This window comes from Carettochelys insculpta, chromosome 14 (assembly GCF_033958435.1).
Source record: "Carettochelys insculpta isolate YL-2023 chromosome 14, ASM3395843v1, whole genome shotgun sequence".
NCBI lineage: Eukaryota > Metazoa > Chordata > Testudines > Carettochelyidae > Carettochelys > Carettochelys insculpta.
Genome location: NC_134150.1, coordinates 8,413,210 through 8,439,244, shown reverse-complemented (window position 1 = coordinate 8,439,244; position 26,035 = coordinate 8,413,210). Strand labels below are relative to the sequence as shown.

Sequence of the window (26,035 nt, the reverse complement as noted above, 5' to 3'; positions counted from 1 at the left end):
GGTCATAAAAAGATCACACCCCTAAACCACAGTTATATTTGTGAAATGTCCACTGTATACCAGCCCTGAATCAGAAGGATGCTACAGAATGTAATAATTTGTGATATAAATGTTGTACCTCCCTTGTTTGGCATCATCAGGACCTGAGTGGTCCTGAACGAGGGGATTTGCTGGATGATGGTCGGTCAAGCCTCCAGGCTTTCTGGAAGGAATGAGGGGAGGGCACTCCTGCACTTCTCTTCCACAAGGCTGCAGGGGCTCCCCTGGCCCCGGGGTCACCACCGCTGCAGGGCTGCTGGAAAGGCTCCATGCCCCAGCCAGCTTCTGTCTGTGGGCTCCTCCATCTGTCAGGAGTCCCTGCAGCTACAGGGCTGCTTTCTGGGCTGGCTATCCACTGGCTTCCTGCTGTGGGGCTCCCCAACCCCAGGTGGGTTCCTAGTAGGGGGGCTCCCTGGCCTGAGGCTCCCCTGGGGCTCCCCAAAATGGGCTGTCATCAGGGCTCCCTACTTGCAGGGCTATGCTGAGTGCCACGCAGCTGGAGCTCTCTGATCCAGCAATATCCATTGCCCCTGCTGGACTGGGGATGTTGCTGGATGAGAGTGTTTCAACCTGTATTGGAAAATTTTTAAACAGCTGAGGGACTCTTGTTATGCTCTCATTTCCAGTCAGCTGAAGGGACTGAGGATATCTGCTTTGATGGTATAGGTTGAGGAAATTGGGATTAATTTTTCCAAGATGGCAGTACTTAGGGTTGTTTTGTTTCTCCTTTTTCCCCCTCAAATGTCTGACATTTGTGTGCTTCTGAATGAAGATCTTACTCCCTATTCTTAGCATATTTTGTCCCTACCCCTCCTGGTCTCACCTGTTCCTTCAGAATTTGCTCTTTCCACTGGGTCTCTCAGCAATTCCTTGCTCGCTAAAGGAAAGATTTCCCGGTTTGTATGAGGAACGCTAAAGTGCTTCCTCTGTGAAGGAAGGCCTGAGGCAGGCCTCTGTTCTCTTGATTTCTCCAATTACTGACAGGCATTGTTAACTTTAATAGGCTGAATGGGTCACTCAGAAAAGTTCAGCCCATCCTTTGTCCTTTTTTATAAACAGAGTTTTCTTTGTTGTCTTCTCATCCTTTCCCCTTCTGTCACCCCGTACCACCTCCACAGAAATCTAAAATGGAAAGAGTTCTGTTTCCAGAAACGGTTACTGGAGGGAGTTCCAGAAAATGCCATCAACCTTGGTGAATCTGGAACGGACCACAAAGCTTTCCTATACTTGGGTATCACATAACCATAGATACGTCAATGTCCAGTTTTGTGGGAGTAGTTCAACATTAAGACACAGATTTTTTTTGTGGCCAGCACCTCCTCGCCAGGGTTCCTGCTGCTGGGGCTGCCAACAGGTCTCAGCACCCCAGCTAGCTCCCAGCCATTGGAGTGCTGGAGCCTCTGCCTGCCCCACAGCATCACAGAAATTGGAGACCCTGCTGGCCCTGAGGCAGCACAGGGGACAGGAGTCTGCTGTAGGGCTAGGAGCCGGAGCCCCCGCTGGCCGCACAGGGCTGGAAGGCTGCCATGGGGCTAGGAGGCACAACCCCTGCTGCGGAGCATGTCCAGGAGCTGGAGCCCCGCACTGGCCCTGCAGGAGCAGGGCTGAGAGCTGGAGCGCCCACCATCTCTCTGGCAGCCCTAGCCACAGGAACTGGGGTGGGGAGGTTTAAGATTAAATGAAAAAATGGTATGGAAGTAAAAATGGTGACATTTGATATTATAAGCTAACTCTTATTTAATATTCTTTTTTAGATTATGAAGTAAAATGATAGGGTTTTATAAATGTTTGGAAAATTAGTATCCATTTAAAGGTTAGATTTTTGAGCACCTCACTTTTGAGTTGAACCTTTATACTGAGAATACTATAATATCATGTTCCCTGAAAACCAATAAATTAATGTTGGTGAAGTTGTCTTGAAAATAATTAACAAAAGGATGCTCTTCACTCACCTATGAATTCGCTGAAGTGCATAGTATTTGCCTTATGAAAGATTTGGCCATTTCAAAGCCACATCTAACATTCCAACTAGAGAATGGCCACACATTCATGAGGGCCAGTGTTCTCCCATTGTTAAAAACTTGTCCACACTCACCATCTCAAAACCATTGGTCATCTGAGCTGGTGAAACTGACAGCTGCATAAATACATCGTAGTTGTTGTGGTCTGTCACAAGTTGACATCCTATCCTTTTCAGTGTGTCAAACCACCCTTTTCACTATACAGATTGCGATATCCATGAGACAGTGGAGACAGGGATGCCTGGCTAGAGCAAGTAGGATTCAGCATTTGATTTAATCTTCATCATATACATCCAACATTGTATGACCCAGTCCCCTGTGTGCTCTTGCCCCAGGACAGGCATCCTGGGTTTTCATCTTGAAAATCTGGTCATTCTAGTTCAGAATGTTTGTAGCAGTGTATAAATTGAGGTCTTCAGCTTCTTTTTTTGTTTTGTTAATTTGTAGCAAGTTATTCTTAACCTTTGTGGTGTTCCAGTTTACAAGCATATGCCAAATTTTAGTTTATGAAATATAATATTCTTTTTTTAACTTTTTTGCAAAAGTTAAGCTATTGATTATTTCTATTTCTGAATTATATTTATGTAAATTTCATTGTTTTGTGCATTTGCATAATATATATAATGGATTTAGGTAGTGTGTATAATTTTTAGGCGGCTATAATAGCCTTCAGTTGTGTTGCGTACCAGGTATAATAACCCTTTTGCTAATCCTCTTTTATTTCATCGTTTCCTCATTACATAGAGATTAGATGGAGAGCCCCTCTAACAAATTTCACAAAATGATGGAGCTTCTTCGTAAGATACAGTTCCCATCTACAGTTCTTCAATTGTTTTCCCTATTTGTTTCGCATAACAGTATTGTGGTCAATAATTTCTTTTTAGATTATATATTCCATTATGTGAAAGCACAGATGATGCTTCAGACCCTTTGCTAGCTGATTTATCAATCAGTACTTTTATCTAGAGAAGGTGCTCACCAGTTTCACAGAATTTCAGTAGTAACTAATAGCAGGGTAATTGAAATGTATTGAAAAGTGAACACTATATAAAAATTAAAAATACAATACAGTCAACAAATTAGTGTATATTATACATTTAAACTATGCTGTTATTACAAAGTGTCATGAATGCTGAAATACGAAATCTAATACTTGAAATCCTGCTTTGAGGAATAAGGAAACAAAAACTGCCTCCTTTGAACTAGTGTTCCATAAATTGACATCTGATTTTGCCAGCCATACAGTAAGGCTCTGTGTACTTTGCAGCCACTGGACTTGGGTGTAGGATGTCAATTTCTGATGTACTCAGAGACTGAATTTGTAGTATCTTGCTATACACTGGAAGATATTTAAAATGAGTTTTTGTTACTGACTATACTAAACTAGGATTTCTGATTTGAGTTTTTTAAAAATGTTTTGGAATATTTCCTTTCATTTGATGTTGCTGCCCAAATTAGCATACTTCAAGAATGTGGCTCTGCAATAAAATGAAGTGCTGTACCCTTTTCTGATGCTTTGTGGTAAGAACAACAGCTGTTATGAGGAGTTGGGAGTGGGATTGCATTAGCAGTTGGCATGTGCTGGGAGGAAGATGGAGGGACTTGATTTCAGATTGGGAAGTAAATATCCTCCACCAAGAGGAGGAGTGAAAGAGGAGCCAGATAAATGCTACTTTGTTTAGCTAACTCTTTTTTTCAGAGCACACTAAGGTCTCGACATTTGTGAGTGTGACATTTGCGAATTCAGTTATTCGAGAATGCCACTTCTCTGGGGCCCAGAGCACCAGCAGCTGCTGCTTCCCCTAGGGCTCCAGGCGGGGATTGCTGGCAGCCGCCACATCCCCAGGGCCCCCGTATTCACGAAAATCAACATTCATGAGGGTTGTGAACACGAACCCTCGCAAATGTTGTAACCCTACTGTATTGGATCTTATCCATGCAGATTCTTATGTCTTTTCTACATGAGGTATTAGTCCACAGCAAAGCAGTGTACATTCTAATGATCATTAGCATGTTAGTCAATAACTGGCACATATGTTCTTGTTCATGCATGCTAGGGAATTTTTAGTGAATGCAGCAGGGTCAACAGGGATCAGTAAGCTCATGAAAATGCTCCGTATGTGCATTACAATTTACATCTCTCTGGTGCAGATCAATGCACCATGTAGACAAACCCTAACATTATATGACTCTAATTTAAAAAAAAAATTACATGATATAAACCTTGAAATTGTCAACGGCAGTACCTGTACCTTCTTTAATGTTCTGATGCAAGTTGTAAGGCAGTCAACCAAGTCCTTAATAGTTTGATATAACAAAGCACTTTGCCTACCATATGTCCTCTTTTATTAGAAACCAGTAGAATCTCTGCGAGGGAACGGCCAACTGTGAAAGATGTTTGCCTACCTGTGTTAGTCTGTATCCTAACAAAACAAAAAAAAAAGCAATCCTGTATCACTTTAAACACTGGGTTTGCCACATGAAAGCTCTTAATCTAATAAATTATTTTACATGTATGGAGATTATACCTATCTCGTAGAACTGGAAGGGACCTCCACAGGTTGAGTCCAGTCCCCTACACTCAGAGCAGGACCTATCACCATCCCTGACAGACTTTTTTTTTTAATGTATTTGCCCTAGTTTCCTAAATGATCCTCTCGAGGATTGAGCTCACAACACGAGGTTTAGCAGGCCAGTGTTCAACCACTGAGCTATCCCTCTTCCCATTTTGTTGATCTTTAAGTTGTTACATGACTACTTTTTTGCAATCTTATGTAGTTACGAGGACTTTTAACATGCCTGTGGCTGTTATAGCTCTACATGTAAATTACTAGTGGAAGGCAAGTATCAGAGAAGCTGTAGACTTCCTTTAATATTCTTGAGGCTTACTGGTAATGTTAATAAATCCATAAATATATTAATTTAAAGTGTATTTAAAGTAAATATATCCCATACAAAACAAAACCTATACACTGTATTTGCTAAAAAAGATTCATTTCAAGTTACCCATCTTGCATCACTGACTGCAGAAGACAGAGAATGTGCAGACAGTAAAAGCTTGTGCTACATCTAGCTGTGGGGTGGAGTGGGATGGGTTGGAAATCTCTTGAAAATCATATTGTTGGATTCTCATTCAGTTCACTGACTGCTCTTTTGCTTGTGTGTAGTGTGTGTGGTCTCCAAAATAGTCTCAAATACTTAATCTTGTAAAACAGGACTTATTGATTCTTGGCCTTAGAGAAAGAACACAATTTTCAAAGTTACATACAGTCTTCCTTTCATATCAGCAGGAGACTTTCACAATAGGCATGAGTCTTTGGGGCACTCTCTGCATCTCTGTCAAACCAAGCATGTACTCATTGAGAAGAGATGGCATGTTGAATATATGGAAAGACAAAGGTGGCACATTGGCATTGGCTTCTCTTCAGGATGGCTGTGGCCACACTAGACCCCTCTTTTTGGAAGGACCATGGTAATGAGGGATTTTGGAAGATGCTAATGAGGTGCTTCTATGTATATGCAGCACCTCATTAGCATGATGGCGGATGTGCACAATTTGAAAGTGCTGTGTTTGAAATGCATGCTACCCATGTAGCTGAGGGCCTTTTAAAAGGACCCCCTAATGTCAAAAGCCCCTTCTTCCTATTTTGGTTTTAGGAAGACATGGCTTTCAAAATCAGGGGGTCCTTTCGAAAGGCGCCCGGCTACACGGGCAGCACGCATTTTAAAAGCGGCACTTTAGGATCGTGCACATCTGCTGTTTAATGAGGTGCTGCATATTCATGGCAGTGCCTCATTAGCATCTTCCAAAATCCATCATTACCATGCCCCTTCTAAAGGAGGGGGGCTATTGTGGCCACAGCTGATGAGTTCAGAATGAAAGTGTAACCACTGAGATTGATAACATAGTAATAATTTAATAATTGACGGGAACCGAGATACAAACAGTGAGCAGTGCTCCTTTATTACATGGAAAGATGGTAAGAGTTCTGCAGTGTAGACAGGCTGATTGTATTAAGAGAAAAGGTCGGTTTTTGATAAGGTGATCCAAACAGTGCATCTCTATACTCAAAAGTAGGTAGGGATAGTATAGTGGGTTGGTGTTTTTGTAAAAGATAAAAATTGCTTTCCCTCTTTGTTCAAGGGTCTCTTGCCTATTCCATTCAAAACTTGAGCCCCGTCCCCCTCATGTGGTAGGGATGGTCCATTTAATCCTTTGGTTCCTCTATGGGATTTTCTGCGCTAGGTCCCTCGTTAGCATTTCCCTCTCTCCCTGAATTCTGTGATTCCTGCCACTCTTCCCCCCATGGAAAGACTACTGGTAATTGTGCTTACGCACTTGGAGGAAGAGCTCTCTCCTCTTACTAGCCAGACCTGGTGTTTCAAAAGAACTAGTGGTCCTTTGTCTTCATGTTTTTCTCCTAAAAGTTTTATGCATATTTTATTTGAACAAGGATAGTACTTGCCTGAGTTGCTCAATCTCAAAGTTTAGGACTAGTTATGAATTACCCAGCACAATTATAACTCATCTGAAGCAGTCTTAAGTTTTTAGAAAATGAAGACATCCTCATTCCCCTCTTTGCGTCTTAAGTAAGACTCGTGAATATCATAATAGCAAAGCAGAGAGATGTAGTATTCAAGAATCTTAACCAGTAGGCACTAGCACAATATAAGATAACCAAATAACCTGTTTGAACTGAATCAAACCACCCTCCCCCATTAGAAATTGTACAATTGCCTAAAATACTTTTTAAAAAAATTGGTAGTCACACATCTGCAAAACACTACCAAATGAAAAAGCTGGAATTGATCAATGCAATATTCTACCCTTAAAGTGGTCTCTCTTCTGGAATTATAAACTGCGAACTAAGCACTTTCGCAAGTTATCTCCTAAGACTGTTGCTTCATCTGAGATACTCTCATCTCTTGACAGTTCCTTAGGAATTGCTATTTATGACATAGTTGTCAGTCAGTATTAGTGATTTCAGGGTCACAGTCGGTTTCCTAAAACTTGAATTTTTCTTTCTGTGACCTGGCTGGATTACCACAGATAGAGTATGCTGAGGAATAAGCAAGATGATAATTTCAATAATTGGATCAATATTTTGGTAATTATTCACTGTAATAGATATAATTCTTCTTTGAAATCAAGGGTTTTATTTAATTCAGAATAATTGTTGGCTACCTCTTGCATGGACTTTTCAGGGACGAGGAAATAGTGATTTGCAGTAAGGTAATTAGACCACAAAAAGCAAATTAGGAGACTTTATTTTAAGAAAAAACATGACTTTGGACATGATTATTTCTACTGATAATTTTCACGTGGACAAGATGCAAAAATCTGAAGTTATGTAGTGTAAATTTGGGATGTTATCTGTTAGCTAAAATGTAAACATTGATTACCTTAATGGTGCCAGATTTTAGCCAAAAGTCCTAACAATAACATGCTAATCAACCTTGTTTTAATAACATTTGTTAATTTGCAAAGTTATATTCTAAATACACTGTTTATCTTGAATGAAACTGGGTACTTTATCTGACCTGGCAAGTCAGTACCATGACCAAAAAAAAATCAGTGAAATCCAATTCCTGGTTGAGTGAAGTGTGACTTCTTGGTGTAGGCCAGTCAGTAGTTATGTCTGTCTTCTTCTCTGAACAGACAATTTTATCTCTGACCTGGAATACCAGCGATCAGGTTCAGCAGAGAAGTGGACTCAACATTCAGCATTCATGTCCAACTCCTGTGTGGAAAATCTAGAGGGTGAGTCTGCTTAAATGCTTCAATGTTTTTATTGGAGCACAAGACTAAGGAAGGAAAAATATTCTGGTAGTTCTTTAATAATGAAATATTACTACATACAGAGACTTGTGTGATTCACAGATGTGGAATGTTGTGTAGAATTCACCTATTCCTGCAGAATATGGGTCTGGAATGTAAGCTATAATTTTAAAAATAGACTATTTCAAATCTTTACGCTTACACAGAAGAATTTGATAATATGAACTAGATGTGAACTGTCAAACAACTCAATAAAACAACTCAGTTTTTAAAAGGATTTGAAACTGCTGCAGAATTTCCATGAGGCTGCAGTAGATTATAAGAAAGCAGTCTAGTTTACTGCAGTGAGAACAATGCTTGAGATGTGGTTTTTGTTTTTGTTTTAACTTCTTTTAATTTATTAGTAGAACAGGATCGGTGAGTGTCCAGACTAGCTAACTTTTCACTGTGGTATATTAAGTTTTGAACTTTTTTAAACATAAGAAATTCTAATTTACTACTTAATATTAAATTAGGTGATTTTAACTAAATTAGATTGAACATGGGAAATTGGAGTATCAGCCCAGGTATCAGGATAAACTGGAACTTTGTAAATACCTGGCTAGTTGCCTGTAGTGTAATGGGCTATGGGTAGGGGGTTATTCAATAAGAAAATAACTGTAACCTTAATCATAACAATATTTGTTGTCCAATTAATATTTAAAGAGAGACTACACTAAAACATTTAAACGGTTTTGTCATACTAATGCCTTAAAAACTTCAAAGTGAAATAGGATTCTAAAATATTGATTTCTACAGTCCCCGTAGACCTACTACCATAGCAATGTTAACAGTATTAAAACTTGTCAGTAAAAGAAGCAGCTAGAATTCGAAACAGCACAAAAGAAAGCAGCATGCATTTGTGGTAGGTGTTTTGTTAGAAAATACATTTAATTCAAGGAGATGAGTGACAGGACACAATGCTGCTTGTCAGTTTTTGCTTAGATTAATGGAATATGTTCTAGGTCTTCGTTTTAAAATGATTCAGAAACTGGAATGGCTGGGCACTTGGCAAGTAGTGTGTACAATAGAGTACCCAACAGCTGTGCTCTATATCTGAACTGTTGATAATCTATATGGAGTCTTTCTGATAAAGTGGTGGTCTGGATCTCCATTGTCCTAAACGGGGTGCTAATAGTCTCATGACACGCTACCACAGTTGTAAGGTGTTGATGGTATAATCCTTTGAAATAAGTGAAGAGGGACCTGCCAGGGCATTCTCAGTAATACAGGTTTCAGTCATGCTTTCCATTTCATAACCAGACCTAGCTTGGATCTGCCAACTTTCAAGGTATGTTGCAAAACCCACTTGTTTAATCGGGCCTTTGTAAAAGCAGAGGGATTGAGATATAGGTTGTGGTATGAGAACATTAGCATTTTGTGCAGTGGCTTAGAAGAAAGGGTTAATTTATCATCATGTTTTGGCTTTGTACTTCTAAGCATTGGTAGGGAGTCCAAAGACCCTTTTTAAAAGAAAAGATGGAATATTATCAAAAATATTACTGTATGTAAAGGAAATACATTCAGCTAGCTGGAAATATTTTTCTTTATCAAAAAACATGATTCTGTATCCAGAGAAATGTGCCTCAGCACTTATTGCTGGATGCGGATGTTGTAACCGGTGGTGGTGGTGGAGTCTCTCTACAACTACCACTGTCCTTTGTGAAGCCTGTATAAAGACTTGAAATACCTGTGCTGCCTATAAGAGAACATGTAAAATGCTTTAGAAAGTACCTTCCTCTGCAAAGCAGCTTATTTCAAAGTATCTGCCTTCTGAAGTGCAGGTTTAAAATACAAAATATGTGGAAGGTGCTGTTGGTTAAAGATTGTTAATTCACATCCTCTAAGTTACTTATTTATTGTGAGCTACTTAAAATCTGTAAAACAAATTTATGCAAGATTATGAATTTCATATAGAACTAATTTCATATGCTAACAAGGAATCTCTAAATCAGTGGTTCTTAACCTGGAGTGCATGCACCCCTGGGGGTGCGTGATGCCCTTTCTGGGGGTGCAAGACATACCAAATTTTTTTAGATGGTAAATCATCAAATACACAAATTAAGCACAGGCGTGTATGTACAGCTACTTTGTTTCAGCCAACCTATGTATGAATTCAGTTAGCAACTAACTGTTATCGCATCAGTTAGTTTACTTCCACAACAAAACTCTGCAACACCTTTGGGCAGTACTTGCATATTTTTGTATGCCTACTGTGCTATTATTTGTGGTGAGTAATAACATAAAACTATTTTACATATATTTAATATGCATTTAAAAGTGTATAGGCCCCCATGTTATCTCCATTTTTGATAAGTGGTGTGAGGACATATTTGATTTTTGATAAGGGTTGCGAAAACATGTTTTGAGAACCAGAGGGGTGCAGACTGCAGTAAAAGTTAAGAACCACTGCTCTAAATAATTAATTCAATTGAGTTACTATCTATCATCTTGTCAGCAACAATGCATCCACCCTTCTTTGAGCTTTTCATCCACAATCGATTTCTATTTTTTTTAAAGGTTAATATAGGGTCTGATTGACCTGCAGAAGAGTTTCAGGTCACTAATATAACTTTTTTTACCCCCAATAGTCTTACTTATTTTATAATTTCAAAAACTGAGTTTAGCAATAAGAAGCTATCTTGCAAACAAATTACAGAATACTGAAAATGTACTTAAATGGTAAACAGCTGTATTTTAGTAAAGTGTCTAATATATCAGAAGAGGGAGGGGGCTTAGGTAATATCTTCTTTTGGACAAACTTCTGTTGGGGGGAGGGGGTGGGAAACGGGTTTTGAAGCTGGACAGAACTCCTCCTCAGGTCAAGGAAAGGTACTCAGAATGTAGCAGCTAAATACAAAACCAAAGAGATTAGTTTAACATAAGTAATTGGTATATGTTCAAAGTGATTGGTTAACACCCCTATACAGTAAACCCCTGCTTTATGTGAGTTCGACATACATATTAATCGTATTAAGGTGAATGTCAAAATCCCAGGCTCCAGCTGCGGGGGCGGGGGGGGGGGAGCAGACAGCTGGAGCCTGTGGGGGCACGGCTTCCCCCAGCTGGGGGAAGCCCGGGGTAAGCCACAGGGCTGCTCCTTTCCATGCTCCGCTGCCAGCTCCAGCACTTGGTTTCCCTTCTCCCCTCCCTCCTCCTGCTCTGCCGAGCCCCCATGGAGCTGGAAGCCAGGCACAGCAGCACCTGGTCAGCTTCCTGGTTCCCAAGGGCTAGGAGGATAAGGAAGGGGGGAGGAGGGAGGCAGGTGGGGGAAGCCCCTCAGCCCTGAGGAGCTGAGAGCCAGGCACAGCAGCTGTCAGTATTGCTTCTTTGCATCATGTGCAAAGAAACATAGGGCTACAGTTGTATTCTAAACATGAAACAAAAAAAGCTTTAGAAGCCTCTGGATTTTAGAACTTGTTGAAGTTATCAAGTAAAACCCGCCTATTGCAATCTTTGTTCTACAATACTGGGAAGCTGGGAAACTGGCCAGGTGCTGCTGCACCCAGCTCTCTGCAGCTGAGCAGGAGCTTGGAAAGTGACCAGGTGCTGCTGTGCCTGGCTCCAGCTGGACCCGTACAGCAGTGCGGATACTCCCCAGCTTCCCCAGCTCCCCCGCCACAGTGCGGCTGTCCCACAATGTTCCCCTGCTGAGGGAGTCAGGAGCCAGACTTGGCTGCAACTGCCCCACCCCGCAGCTTCCCCTGGCTGGGGTAGCTGGGAGCTCCCCAGTTTCCCTTGGTTCCCCCACCACACCACAGCTGCCCCCCAACTTTCCCCCACTGGGGTAGTTGGGAGCCAGACCCATGCTGTAGCTGCACCCACCCCCTAGCTTCCCTTGGCTAGGGGAGCTGGACCCCACAGCAGCGCAGCTGCCCCCCCGCTTCCCTCAGCTGGCAGGGGGGGGGAGATGGGGGAGCCGGACTGGGAGCACAGTGGTTGCCCAGCTGGTGGAAGCAGGAAGCTTCACTGGGAGAGTGACAGCCCCCCATAGAGCAGTCACCTCCTGACTCCCAGATAGGGTGACCATCCATCCTGTTTTGGCTGGGGTGGCATCACTCTCCTTGTCCCATATTTGAGTGCGAGAGATGTGGTCACCCTAGTTCAATGGGATTACTTACATGCTTAGTCAGTTTCAAGCTTGCTGAATGTGTGTATGGAGTTGGAGGATGGGGGGATGCCTCAAAAGGTGTTCTTAGTGTGGAGTATAGAAGATGCTAAGAGTGCGGTTTCTAATACAAGTCATGTCAACTTCACAATGTTTTGGAGCCTTCATGATTTCTTTTTACATCTAGTATAGTTTCATTACAAGTACTGTCTAAATTGTTTGTGTCTGTATTGTCCAGAATAAATATAGTTTGTGTGTTCCTCCTTTGTATGTGTTTTCTGTTGTACCCCATTTTGGTGTAGCCCTGTCAGGCTATGTCTACACAGCAGCATTATTTCAAAATAAGCTATTTCAGAAGAGATTTTCAGGAATAGCGTATTTTAAAATAGCTCATCTACATCCGAAATAACTTTGCTGTGTAGACACATCCTCATTCCAAGGGTAGTAGATACAAGGAGGGTGGAGTAATGTCGTCTTATTGGACCAACTTCTGGTGGTGAGAGACACAAGCTTTTCAGCTACACTGGGCTCCCAGACCCAGGTTTTCTGCTGATATTTGAAATATTACTAATCAGATATTTTTGTGATACTGTATTTAAGTATATTGGTTGGAATTTGTAAGACTATTGAAATTCGTCTTTTAGAAATATTTCCATAGAGGTTTCTAAACCATGTGCTTGGTTACAACATGTGGATTTTTGTGGGTCAGAACTACATACCTGGAGGTTTTTGGTGTTCAGTTTTATGTTCATTGCAGTGCTACTCCTTCTGTAAACTAGTATCACACTTTGATTAAACCTTGCTGTCCTTACTACTTTAAAATTCAAAATGAAAAAACTGTTTAAGGGAAGAGAGTTTCCCGTTGCTTGCTGTTTTAGACACTTGCCGTAATTTCAGCTTTAAAATTTCCATACAATGAATTGAGTATATTAGCATTTTAGGAATAAAATACCATCAGGGCTCTCTTTAGGATTTATGGGGGCCTACACAGTACTGTTTGTACTTAACTGTAGTGCTGGGATCTTATGCTAACATAGCTTGAGATAATTGTTTTCCATGGCCAGATGAAGCCTGCAGCAGAAATAACTTCATGGCAAGACCTAAAATGTGCCTGCCTGTGTTGTGCCTCTGTGTGGCCTTAAAAGAAATAAAGGATTAAAATACTGAGACTCAAGTTTTTAAAAGCCATTGTCTTAGGGATGTTTAGAAGTGATATGTTGTCTGTAAGTACAGGTTGAACTTCTCTCGTCCAGCACTCTCTAGTCTGGCAACATCCATAATCCACCGTGATTTATGTTAGCCAGATAAATACATAATCATGAGTGTGGCCAAGTTTCCCCATGGTCCCATAAAGACTGTTTACAGCCACCAGTCCAGGGTCTGTGTATAATATTGGTACCATAATATCATCAGAACCTGACTGGTGTAGCATTCAGGTTGAATCTAATATTCTGAATGAAGACTACTGTGGAAGCGCGCAGTCTTTAAATCAAATTCATTAGCCTCCAGAGATGTCCCGTATGTGCCTCACAGTGCCCCACAGTTCTCCGCTGTGGCCTCTTCCATCTCCACTGCTCTAAGGTGTGGAGGAATTAGGCAACGGGAAGACCATTTCAATTCGGCACCTGGAAGCCCATGGTTGTTGGGTCATGCTCATATGAGAGGCTGAAAAACTTTTCTTCCTTTGCTATTAGTGCGGCTGTGGGGTCTGTGGAACTGTTTTTTATTCTGCACTTCCTGCCAGCTGCTGTGCCCCCCTGCACTGCATGGCAGCTAGGGTGGGGGCCATGCTTGTATGAGAGGCTGAGAAACTTCTTTTCAGCCATTTACATTTTGTCCTGCCCCCCACATCCTCTCCCTCCGCTCCCCCAGAGTCACCACGCAGTTTAGGACTTTCCCTTGCCCAGCCGCATCAAGTGGGTTGACCTGAACCAATAAAAGGACATGATGAATATGCTGCCATACAACTTGCACATGGTGAGGGTCCTGAAGCTGCCTGGGGGAAATCTCCTTTGGCAGCTGAGATATTTGGGGACTGGCTGCTATTCGTGAGCCTTGCAGCTGATGGAGGGGAAGTCTCCCTTGGTGGATGAGATACTTGGGGGCTGACAGCTATTTGGGGGCCTTGCAGCCAACCAGGAGGAAGTCTGCCTCAGTGGTTAAGATACTCGGGGGCCTTGCAGCCAACTCGGGAGAAGTCTTCCCTCAGAGGATAGGGTGTGCCGTTGAAAGTTGAGAGGGCAGACACAGTATGGGCTTGATGCAAAGGCCATTGAAGTCAATGTATTAGCTCTACAATTACCACAGTTAGCCAAGTGAGTCTTGTAGTGACCAAAGGAACCGTAATCCCATTCATTTCAGTGGGCTTTGGCTAAGGCCGAATTTCTTTTCAGAGTTATGGGTTAATCCATTCCAGATCAATGATCTGGAGTGGGAAGGTGGTCTTATGAAAAACATTGAAAATACTCTCTCAAGGGAAGAAAAAACATTGCCACTAGAGTGGCTGGCCTTTGAGAGAAAAGGAGCCATAACTATTTCAATGAGCCATTCACATTTTCCACGTAACACCCGTGTGTACTGGCCTTTGAGAGAAAATTCTTGTTCTGAGGATCTTCTTTGCCAGGAGGTCTGAATCCAAATCCAAGCCTTAATCTTGCACAGCTGCTGTTTAGATCTGCCCTAAGTTAATTCTCCAGGTTGCTTGTAGAGTGGAAAACTGAGCTACCTCCTATTCAGGGCGGATTGCAAAGCTGCAGTATGGCCACATGATTTTTTTTTTCCTCAGCCCCTCCACTTCTGCATATGCTCAAGTGTTTTTGCATCCCATTTTTGAAAGCCTGTCAACTGGGAAGCCCAAAATCTTTTTTTCTAACCCTTCCTATCCGCTTTCTTCATTGAGTCCAACCTCCTGCACACACAGCAGATGACCTATCACCATTCCAGAAAGATTTTTGTTTAAATCTATTTGCTCCGTATCCCTAAACAGCCCCATCAGGGATTGAGCTCACAGCCCTAGGTTCCACAGGAGAATGCTCTAACTGCTTTGCTACCCCTCCCCTCAGTTATAAAAAGCAAATCACATAGACAAGCAAGATTCCACCTGGAAAAAGGGACATTTGCTTAACACGGCGGAGGAATGAGGGAAATTAAATGTAGGAAGCTGTCGTCAGATACCCACAGCCTCTTGTGGAGCATTGTTTTCCCATGCTGTACCAGTGAAAATACCCAGAATGCTACGGGGCTGAGGGAACTGTGGGATAGGCTCCCACAATACACTGCTGCAACAGTCCATGTTTGTCAACTTGTGTGTGGCTGCAATACGTCGAATTTGTGAGGAGCCTGTGGGAAGATGAGATATTCAAATTCAAATTTATAAAACCCAACATTAAAAAATTGATTTTAATAAAGTCGATTGTAGCTCATAGTGTAGATGCAGGCTAAGAGTCCAGTAAGCAGTGGAAATGTTGGTGATGTGCGAGATATTGACCTACCGTGGTCTAGCAAATTCTCTCATTTGGCACTGGTCAGGTCCTGAAGGTGCCAAACTAACAAAGGTTCAACCTGTAATATGATAGTGTTATAAATAGGCTTTAATTTTCATTTGTTAATGTTTGTTGAAGTTTTTTCTTTCATCTTCTGTACATACTGACTGCACCATTGACAGATTTTTCAGAAGGATATAGTTGAGTATTGCACTTGTGAAAGAAGTAACAGCGAGCCATTAGGTTGGTATATTTACATTAACTGTCAATTATGTTTGTATAATTCTATTATACTTTTATTTTTTAGTGAATGAGATTATAGGAAGAGATATGTCACAGATCTCAGTGTCACATGGACCAGCGGTGGCCAACCAATCTCCAAATACATGCCCTGGATCTCGGGAGACAGGAATATCGGATGAAGTCTAAAAGTGGCTCTACTTGCACCTAAATGTCCATGAAGTCTTTCAAGTTTTCTCTGAAAATTTGTTCTTCATCCCCTTTTCTTACATTCACTGTGCTTCCAACTCCTGTGGCCTTTTATAAACTGGAACAATGGACCTTTGCATAACCCTTTTAGTGGGTTACATTTTGATGTACAGACAGAGCAGTTCTAATACTAGTTTCTCAAGTGCTGTAAAAATGACTGGGTAAATGTACACAAAGAAGCAAAACAAGATATTTTAACTTTAAAAATTACAAATGAGCTTTGCTGTTTTACATTTAAATTAGAATGCTTTTATATTGTAAGTGCTTAATGTGTGGAGATGTTAGTTTTGCTCTTATAATATTCACAGTACTGAATGTTGAGAAAAATTTAATACGGCTCTTCAGTGTGCTGCTTTCCTTTAGAAGAGGTAATAGAATTGTAGTTGACAGTTTTGTACACCTTTGGTCATTCTGAACAGCCTTTAAGCTTCCATTGATTAAAAAATAACTTTATAATGAAATCTTCCAAAGGCAAAAAAACAAAACAAAAAAAAAAACCAAATCAAAACAAATAAATAAAAACCTGTCATCTTAAGCCAATGCCTTGGAAGCTATTGTGTATAAAATACTTTAGTGTTTTCTTTCTTTGATAGGAAGCAAAGCCAAATGTAGATCTTCACTTCTTTATAGTCTGAAAATGTTATTTGATAGGCTGCAAAGAGACCATTCCATCATGGAAGTGTTGAGGTAGAAATGACATTCCAAAATTTAACTTTTATAGCTATATAGATAATCTTCCTGTACTTTGTTAGCACAAGCTCCTTACTGAAATATTTTTCATAGAAACATTACATTTGTAATCAAAATTGAAAACTAAGATTTTGATGTAAAGAACCTTATTTCAAAGCCATGTTAAATACGGGGAAATTTTGATATTTGCAGGGGATTTGTGTTTTAGCCCTATGAAATACTGTTTTGAAATACAACAATCTTCAATGGCTCTAGTATTTTCTATGCAGTAAATTATTTGCTTACATTATTCTTCTATATGTTCATCTGCCTAAGTTATGGTACTTAGACGTGACAGTTTCTTAAATTTTTACCTGTATAAAGAAACTTACTGTGAGCAAGTGCTTTAAAGGAAGTAAATTTGAGTAATTTGCCCATAGTTAATGGTAAATTTATAAAGCAGTTTATTTCAGAGAAATAGTGAATGAGACAATGACTGTGGCATATAATTCCTTATAATTTTGTCTGAAATTATGCGTTTTTCTCACTTACCCACTTCATCTGATAGTAATGTTTACACTACATGGCTTTTAAAACTTCAGGCTTCTGATTAAAATCCTAGGAGAGAACCTGAAACTGCTTATTTAGGTCATGTTAAGTATTTACCAAGAGGCTGTCATTTACAGACCTGTCTGATTTGGAAAATACAGGGTACACACAAAAATGAGTGATTCATATAGAGCAAAATGTGATCAGAAGTACACTTTCATACTTGAAATTGCTTTTAGTCCAGATTTCTGTTCTTCTGTTGAAGTAACCATTATTTGTGCTGGTGAAAATGAAAAGCAAATCCATTCAACTTTGATTGCGTATAAGGGTTGGCAACATTGAATTAGTTCAATTATTTGAGTTTTCTTATTGCAATTAATACATGTAGAGGACATGCCCTTGTTTTGGAGAATTGAAGCTGTTTCATCTATATATGTTCTTAAGTTACAGTAACACACCAAAGAAAGTCTTAAATACACTCCATTGTTGAGGTCATTAGGAATAAAACCTCACTATAGTAAATACAGGTTTTATGTTGACACATGTATTGGCAGAACAGCTGGAGGAGGCTTTACATAGAAACTCTCACATACATGAAGTATCAATTTCTGTATATGTTTAGATGTAATGTTCTGTCAATACTGTTAAAGGTTATAGACTATATCTTTGTATTTGTTTGACCATGGATCTTTAGAAAAGGCCTACATTTCAAACGTTGGTGGAAATGGAACTCTTCTAAGCAAACGTAACACATTTTTAAATGCTCTCTGGAACTACCATAGTGGTAAATATTTTAATTACTGTTTCTCATATAAGCGTATGTAAGGCCACTGGACAGGTAGATTCCTTTCTGATAAACTGTGTGTTCTGGGGAAGTTAAATATCCTTCAGCTGATGTACTGTACATTGGTGTGTCTCTCAAAATAGTTATTTTTGGCAGTCCTGTTATTTGAAAATAATTGTCATTGTCAGTGGTGCTTCTGTAGTTCTTATCCCTATTCACATTAACTTTTAACATGCTAAAACACTGAAGTGTTTAAAAATACAGCTTATGTTTTTATAACACTGTTCAAATCACTGTAAGCTGTGTGACTGTCTTTAGGTTGCGTGCTGGTGGCAAGGTGTGTTTCAGTTTTCATTTAGTGTACGAGGTCTTTTGAATTAACCCCATATTTCTAGGAGTCTAATTTTATGAGCTTTTCATACTTGTGTGGGTTTTGTGCTCCTAACAATTGCTCCAGCCTGTTTTCCTTGCAAGTCCTTTGAGTGAATAGCTGGAATTCATACTGTACCTAAAATATGGGAGCCCATGCAATTCAGAGTTGCTATGCACTAAATCTTCTAATGCCTTTAAATACCTTGATGCCTGTAGACCTAGAGATGCTTTCCTATTTAAAAGTATATATATACATAGCTTTGGATACTAAAGCAGTTTTTATATTTGCCTTGTAAAAGCTTCAGTACAAGGGTCTTAATTTTATTTTGGCTTGTGTGATACTGTAAAGACTGTTAAAAGCACACAATTTCCATTGGACTATGCAAATTTAATTTTACAACAGTACCTTGTGACTTGATAATTTGTTGGCATCCACTTACTCTTCCTCAGTCTCCGCTTTCCATACTGACATTTAGATTTTAAACATGAAGGAAAGCCTTAATAATAGCCTGTCTTCTGTGGAGAGAATGGAAGATCAATGTTAAGAAGTATTTGGCACATTGGATGTGGGCCGTGAAAAAGTAACTTAATTTTCTGAATTTAACCACAAATCTGGCAATCAGATTTCCTCTATTAAATCTATAATTATACCAGTGGAACTGCCATCTTTTGTGAACCAAAGAAAAAAATGACAATTTTGTTCTGATGCAAACAAAGCTTTGAAACTATTTTTGATACACATAATGGATGTCATTCCTTGAGGTTTGGAAATTGTTCAAATTGAAGTTTTATATTTTAAAATGTGGGACAATTAAGACTAAAGATTCTGTTCTAGATGTTTACAGAGCCTTGTATTGTAATTTCATGTACATTTTGTATTTTAAACATTTTGTAAGTTATGATTGCAGTGCTATTTGAGAAATACAAAGGGAAGAACTTGTATTTTAGGCTCTTAAATCATAGTGTTGAAATAAATGAGAAAATAAATAACGTGTCACTGTTTACTGAAATATATAACCTCTGTAGATGAGTAAAATTGTTTTTAATCCATTAGTCAGCCTGCTGGACAGGTATGTTCCAGTGCTATTTGGGATACCAAATTTATGATCCTTCTTAATATCATGAAATGGCTGCATATTTTAGTACAAACTAGCTCAAGACTTAATTGGCAATACTCTTGCAGTTCAGAATGAATTAGTCTTAGAAAGCACACAAACTGTGCCCTGGCAAAGTTTTTCAAACCAATTACTCAACCACAAAAAAAGGCCTAGTTGCAGGTAGGATGTTAGAATAGGATGAAGAATGCCAAAAAAAAATATTCAACATATTAAAGTACATTGAATTACTTGTTAACATCTAGTCTTTCCATCTGTTGCAATTTCCCCTCTTGCCCTGTGCAGCATTGTTGACCAGTACTGAATCTGCTCAACTCTTGCAGACTTCTGTCATTGAGCATGTTTGAGTTCTCTGATTTTGATTTCATCCAGAAATCTGATTACTCCTGAATTCACACCTAACAAGTAAAGACCCAAATGCTGCAACAAAGGCTGCTGGGAAGTGATTGACAAAGAGTGGATGGGGCACCAGCAGAGACTCAAATCCAAAGCATCCATGTGTAGGTTAAAGTTAGACATCATTTTGTAAATACTAACAGTAGCTTTAACAATGGGAGAGAAGCAGTTTCAGGAACAGGATGGAAATGTTCCAGTGATGACAGTTTGAGGACCATAGCTCCGGTATGTACATGAGACATTTAACTAGCAACTGTTTTATACCCAGTTTAATTATACTGTAGAAGTGCCTGTGTTACTGTTGTATAAATGCAATATAAAAACTAATGATCATGTCAGTAACTGAAGTGTTTCTACAAGATGACCCAACCTGCACCTCAGTACTTTCAGAAGTAATTTCAAATAAAATTCATATGGAATTTAAATTAGTGGGTAAAAATCTGTTTCACTCTCAAAAAAGTGAGTTATCAACCAGTATGTAATTACAGAGGTTCAAGTGAGCACAGTGGATTCGGACTTCTGGAGCTCTGTCACTATAGATCAGTCCGAACCCTGTTATTGTCCTTGGAACTGATGCCTCTGGAGTGAGGGCAGGTCTACACTCCAGGGCGATCTTCCAGTGTCCAATTTGACGTGTCTAGTGGAGATGTGCAAAATTGACCCCTCAGGAGTCAGTTGACCCTTGTACTCCTCAGTCAACCCTTGTACTCCTCATGAGACGTGAACAATAAGGGAGCCCGATGGGAAAAACTCTCCCATCGTCCTTGTACTGTATAGACAACCTAGTTAGGCGAGCACAGATACATCAAATTTAGCTACACAATTGACAAAGCTAGAACTGCGTTTCTGCAGTAAACTTCCTTAGTCTAGTGTAGATGTGTAACCTGATTCTTTTCCCTGGTGTGCAGAGGATCCACGTACACAGTCCTCCTAATGGAGAGCTTAAATAATATAGTGAATTTTCATGTATCAATCCAAGAATTAGATATCTCGTGCTAAACTGATTTATTGGGAGGCGAATGACAAATCAGAACCTCAGTATGGCTACTAATTCTGGCGATTGATCTATTTCAAGCATTTTAATGAGTTACAGAAAGGTTGATTGGTTACTAACTTCTTAAGGATGTTGATAAACCCATATCTGTCTCAAAGCTGAACAAATTCCAAATGTAAGCTAGGTCTAGAGTTGCTGGTGGCAGTGTTGCATCTGTCCAAGAGGGGGAGGAGGCAGTTTTTCTCAATCACATGCACTCTGAGAATTGTGATCACTTCAGGGTTAGTCACTTACTCAGTCACTGTTTACTGAGTCCCTGTTTATAACCAGAAAGGGTGACCACTGTCCCAGTGATTTAATGCTAAGTAATTATGTGAAAGTTCCTAAATACAGAGTTGGATGTTTGAACAATGATCTGCATTTTTCCAACATGATCATATGTAATTAGCCTACAGTAACTAGCATTATAGATCAATGCTTTTAGCTACTTACAGCAAAGGAGACTGGCAGGATATGAAACAAGGTGGGTGAAGTTTATTTTTATTATTTATTTCATTTATATTAAGTTTAAATTTACTATATTTTATTGAACCAAGCTTTCTGAATTACACAGCTCTTCTGGTGACTAAAAGAACTCTGTTAATTGTCTCTCACCAACAGAAGTTGGTCCCATAAAAGAGATTACTTCACCCACCTATCTATAATATACTTACACCACCACAGCTACAGCCCCATGGCATAGACCTAAGATATAACAGCAGAAGGCTGGTTCATTAAGGAGGGTAGAAAATAGGTACTTCAGCCAGTGGAGACTAAATGATGACAATTGTAACTAACCCCAAGGACTCGACTGATACCTACATCTCTTTTCATGTGTGTTCCATACTGTGCAGGTTAATGAAACTCAAATTTTATCCCAGACCATGAAAATGGCAAAGCTGTGTAAGTATTTTGTGCTTTCAGAAAATATAGCCAACATATTGAGGAAAGTCCCTCTACCAGAAGTCAGATATTTGGGCCCTATGACCCAAGATCTGGAGCCAGTGACAGGAAAAGGAAAGCCCCTCTTAACCCTTTAATACTAGGACGACAGCAGTGGGGCACTGATGCAGCATTCTCCTCCAGAGCACCAGGACTGACCCAGCTGATTGGAAAAAAAACAGACCTGTGGGGTGAGAGTTTGAAACACCTCTGCCCCAACCTCCCACCTAAGAAAACGTCAGTTCTCATTTGTGCACTGAACTGAGCAGGGGACCCTTCCCTCTGCTGTGGGCACCACTGACTCCTCTAACCACTTTTCATTTGGACATTCATTCCTCTCACCATATTGGCTTCTCAGCTTTTCCCGGTCTCCATTGCAAGTCTTGGTCACCCTGGCTTCCCATCAAAGTCCACGTCCTCTCTTCCTCTTGCTCCCTCGTGCTTTTGAGATGCATACTTGATTTGCTGGCTTGAACCTGATTAGTTTGTATGTTGTAGCTTTTTGTTCAAACTCTCTTGCCAAGTCTTCCTATACGTTTGGAAAGCTCCTAGTGCAGTCAAGCACTACACAAGGATATTAGTAGCATTAGTTAATCCCTACCAAACAGCACTAGAACTAAACTTTGAACAGTAATGTTGCAGTTAAGATTTGATTTTCCTTTTTCTGAAGATTCTGACTGTATCGGAGAGCTTTAGCTATTTGCTTGTTGATTTTTACATTTACTATCATTTGCTACTATTTGGAAACGCTGTCACAGTAGTGACATCTGCTGGGAAGGTCTGGAACAACCAGGTGGTGTCAAACACTTTTAAAAAAAAAAAAAAAAAAAAGTACAGGTCCCTTTTCTGTAAAATGCGCAAAGAGGAGGCAATGTACTACATGCATTCATTTTCATCATTCTGCTTCTACCAAAGATGTGTATACAGCTTTATTAGAGGAGAGAAAGTACATACTTCACCTGAGAACAGTGTGCCCCTCTAATTTTATGCCTACCCATGGGTGGAATAAATTTTATGTGCACCAAGTTATATGGGCATGTGCACCACCAATAGAAACATGTTGCATTGCATGCTGTTAATCAGCTGGACAGCACCTGAATCTCTCCAGGATGGCCACCCAAGTGCTCTGAAGCAGGTTTCCCTGTAAGCTAAATATTCAGAAGACTTGCAGCTCTGCACTAACGTAACTGAAACCTAAGGTCATGTTTTACAGCATCGTGCTCCCTGCAAACAGCAGGAAGAATCCAGACCCACACACTGATGCACAGCTGGCTGGATGGGAGTGAGGGAGCCCTTTTCAGAGACAGACCAGAACTGGATATAGGCTGAAATAGGTGGACCAGTTTTCTGAGGTGGTAGAGAATCCTCTGCAGGTACATGGCTACAGTGACTTAAAGCACCAGCTCTAGAGGTCAGGAAGGGACTGCCTGTTCTGTAGGGTGGTGGTCATCTGCTGGGATTGTCTTAGTCAGTTCTCTGCCATTTCAAGGGTTCTGGCAGTGGTGACGCTTTGGCTTCTCGCTGTTCATTGCCGGTGACAGTTCAGTTTAGTTTCCCGAGGACTGAAGTATTTTGGTCTAATGTGGTATTTGGGTAAAATCTTAGCCTTTGTCACCACTTCTAAAATTGAAGCATAGCCACAGTAGTGCTTTATAGTGAAAGTATGGCCAAGGAGCGTTCCCATCACTGTGTAAACCACCTCCACAAGGGAGCAGCTAAACAGCAGTCAGAGCCCATTTATACTGGTGTGCTGGTTCACTCTCTTGAGCCAGAAAGTTACAATGCAGTGAAGTGATAGCATAGACTTAGCCAAACGCTCTGTGCTGTATAAGAGGTCAGATTATCTAAGTCTATGGTGGAAAAGAAGAGGCATAAGGCAAAAGGCTCCCTTTGTAAAGGTACCTACTGAAACTGGCTCCCAGCAGACCAGGGATGGAAGGTTATAAGGCTTTAAAGACCAAGTCTTGCATGGTTGTGGGGACTTTTGTTTTGAGACAATTTCTGCCTCTTAAATTGAAATATCAACTTCAGCAAGCAACACTCTCATTGCAATAGGTTCCTGTCACTTGCCTAATCACCATTTTTATGCATGTCCTAACTGCTTCTTAACCAGAGTTCAGTTTTGTTTCTAATTGTACTAATACTTTTTTAGCCTCCCCCTCACTCCCACTCCTTCCTACCCACTTTGCTCTAAATCACATGAGAAGGAAACCACTCTGTGCCTCGCCACTTGTTGATTAAATATTAAAAGAAAGGGACCTAGTTTTCATAGAAAAGCAGTGTGTGCAACTTGGGGGAGGGTGTGAGACTGCCAACCAGTGTCTGCCGTGGGATGAAACTGATGGGATGCCAGATGTTGGACTATCCAGGACCTCACCCAGAAATAAAAGTGGGGGAAATATTTCTAGAGTTCAAGATTCTAGGCCAGTTGGGTGAGAAATGATTAACTTGGAAGGGCCTTTCATGTAACAGGCTCTGATTAACTCAAAAAGGCCAGGAAAGAGTTTCTAGGAGGCTGCTATGAAGGACACTGTACCCAACAAAACATTATATTTAAAAAAAAACCACTAACCAACTCTGCCTCAAATCTAATATTTAGCATTGTGGTAGCTTGAGCTAGTGGGGCATTCTCCCATTAATAAAGGTTGCACCTCATATTGTAACTTACCTGAAAATCTTACATGAGTTGATCAGTAAATGCATCCATTAATCTTCCATCACAACACGCCTAAAGACCATGTGACTCAAGGCTGGTATTCTTGGTGAATATTGAGAAGTTCATACTAGCCAGAATGGCTAAGCTACAGGATGATTGCTATGGAGATTCTCTGACTGAATCAATTACTTTTTAAGTCTTCTCATTTTATATTTTCAGCTGCGGCAATGCTGTGGGAAGTGGGTCAGAGCAGGCTTATTTTCATTATAACACTGTTTCACATTTTGCTCTAGTAGACCACTGGTTTTCTGCTCTTTTACTGAGTGAGTTTGAATTCACTGATGGCTCGGTGTAATGAGAAGCATGTAGAAGCTAGTGACAGGGCAATGATTTATTCCATGAGTCTGAGCTCCTCTTTTGGTTCTTTAAGAAATCAGTGGGTGTTGAACTTCTAAAATACTATCTAATTGACTGAATGTACCAAATGCTTAGGCAAGTATATGTAATGTATGATTGGCTCACAAATCATCTGTTGTAACTGTTGCTTAGAACAGCTGCAATTCACAGGGGTGTAGGATTTCCTAAGTTCATAAGGTATTGCTTCTGCTCCCTGCTTAGCTGATTTGTCACTCTTTATTTAACCTTCTGGTGCAAAAGTCTGTCACTCCCTATTTCTGACACTTTGTTCCCATGAACAAAAAATTTGCTCATAAAATGTTAATGGGAAGTGAATAAAAGCAGTCAGGGGGAAGAGAAGGGGTTGTTATTCAAGGGACTGCAAGCAAATATTGTCTTGCAGTAGTTGCAGTATCTGGATAAGGGGTGTACGTCATTGCACCAGTATGACAAATAAGGCAAATGCTGAAAATGAATCGGGTGGAAGCGAATTAAGTGCCACTGTGAGTTGTGGGTTTTTTTAAGCTGTGGAAAAAGCAGTTATGGCACAAATATCATTGTCTGATGTGTCATCAGATAATTGGCAGAAGTTGTAATAAGAAAGTTGCATAAATAATCAGAAATTGAGCATGAAAAACAAGAGCAATAGGGGATCCAGCAACAGCCATTTCTTAGGTTTAACATGATAACGTGCATAGAGGACCATGTTTGTGGGTGTCACCAGTGTGCATTGGAAATGCTGACTGGCTGAGCATAAACCTATTGGTATCAGTCCAGCTCCTGAAATGACAGGAATAAAAATACCAGTCAGTGATGAGGTTTCATGCTAGATGTGGAAAGGAAAGAGGGCTCAAAAGTCAGCTACCAAAATCTAGCTACAAGGACAGATGAGTCACCTCCATCAGGGCTGCAATACAACAAAGCATCTCAGTTGTGGTTTGGAGATCAGAAAAAGTTATAAATCCTGAAGCAAACACTAGTTGTTAGAAAACACACAGTCAATTATTTATGGGTAGATGACTGAGCTAAAGGTGTTCTTGCACAACTGTGAGCTGCTCACCTCCTTCCTTTGTGCCCAGTGCAGCACTCTAAGTGCTGACCTTGTCCATGAAGACAGGCAAAAAAAAATGTAACTAAGTACGTCTTCAAGATGGGCATCCCTGATG

The 26,035-nt window shown here is 40.3% G+C and overlaps 1 protein-coding gene across 6 annotated transcripts in view; it reads left to right on the top strand.

Moving 5' to 3' along the window:
- NFATC3 (nuclear factor of activated T cells 3) overlaps positions 1-20,149 on the top strand; it is a 204,615-nt gene extending 184,466 nt beyond the window's left edge. For 3 of the 6 annotated variants that reach the window (XM_075009209.1, XM_075009208.1, XM_075009206.1), the window contains one exon: positions 15,776-20,148. In XM_075009209.1, coding sequence (XP_074865310.1) covers positions 15,776-15,897 — 122 coding nt within the window. In that variant the 3' untranslated portion in view covers positions 15,898-20,148. Of the gene's footprint in view, positions 1-7,719; positions 7,822-15,775 lie in introns of all 6 variants that reach the window. The other 3 variants (XM_075009205.1, XM_075009211.1, XM_075009207.1) reach the window with 2 other exon arrangements.
- The last annotated feature ends 5,886 nt before the right edge of the window (positions 20,150-26,035 follow it).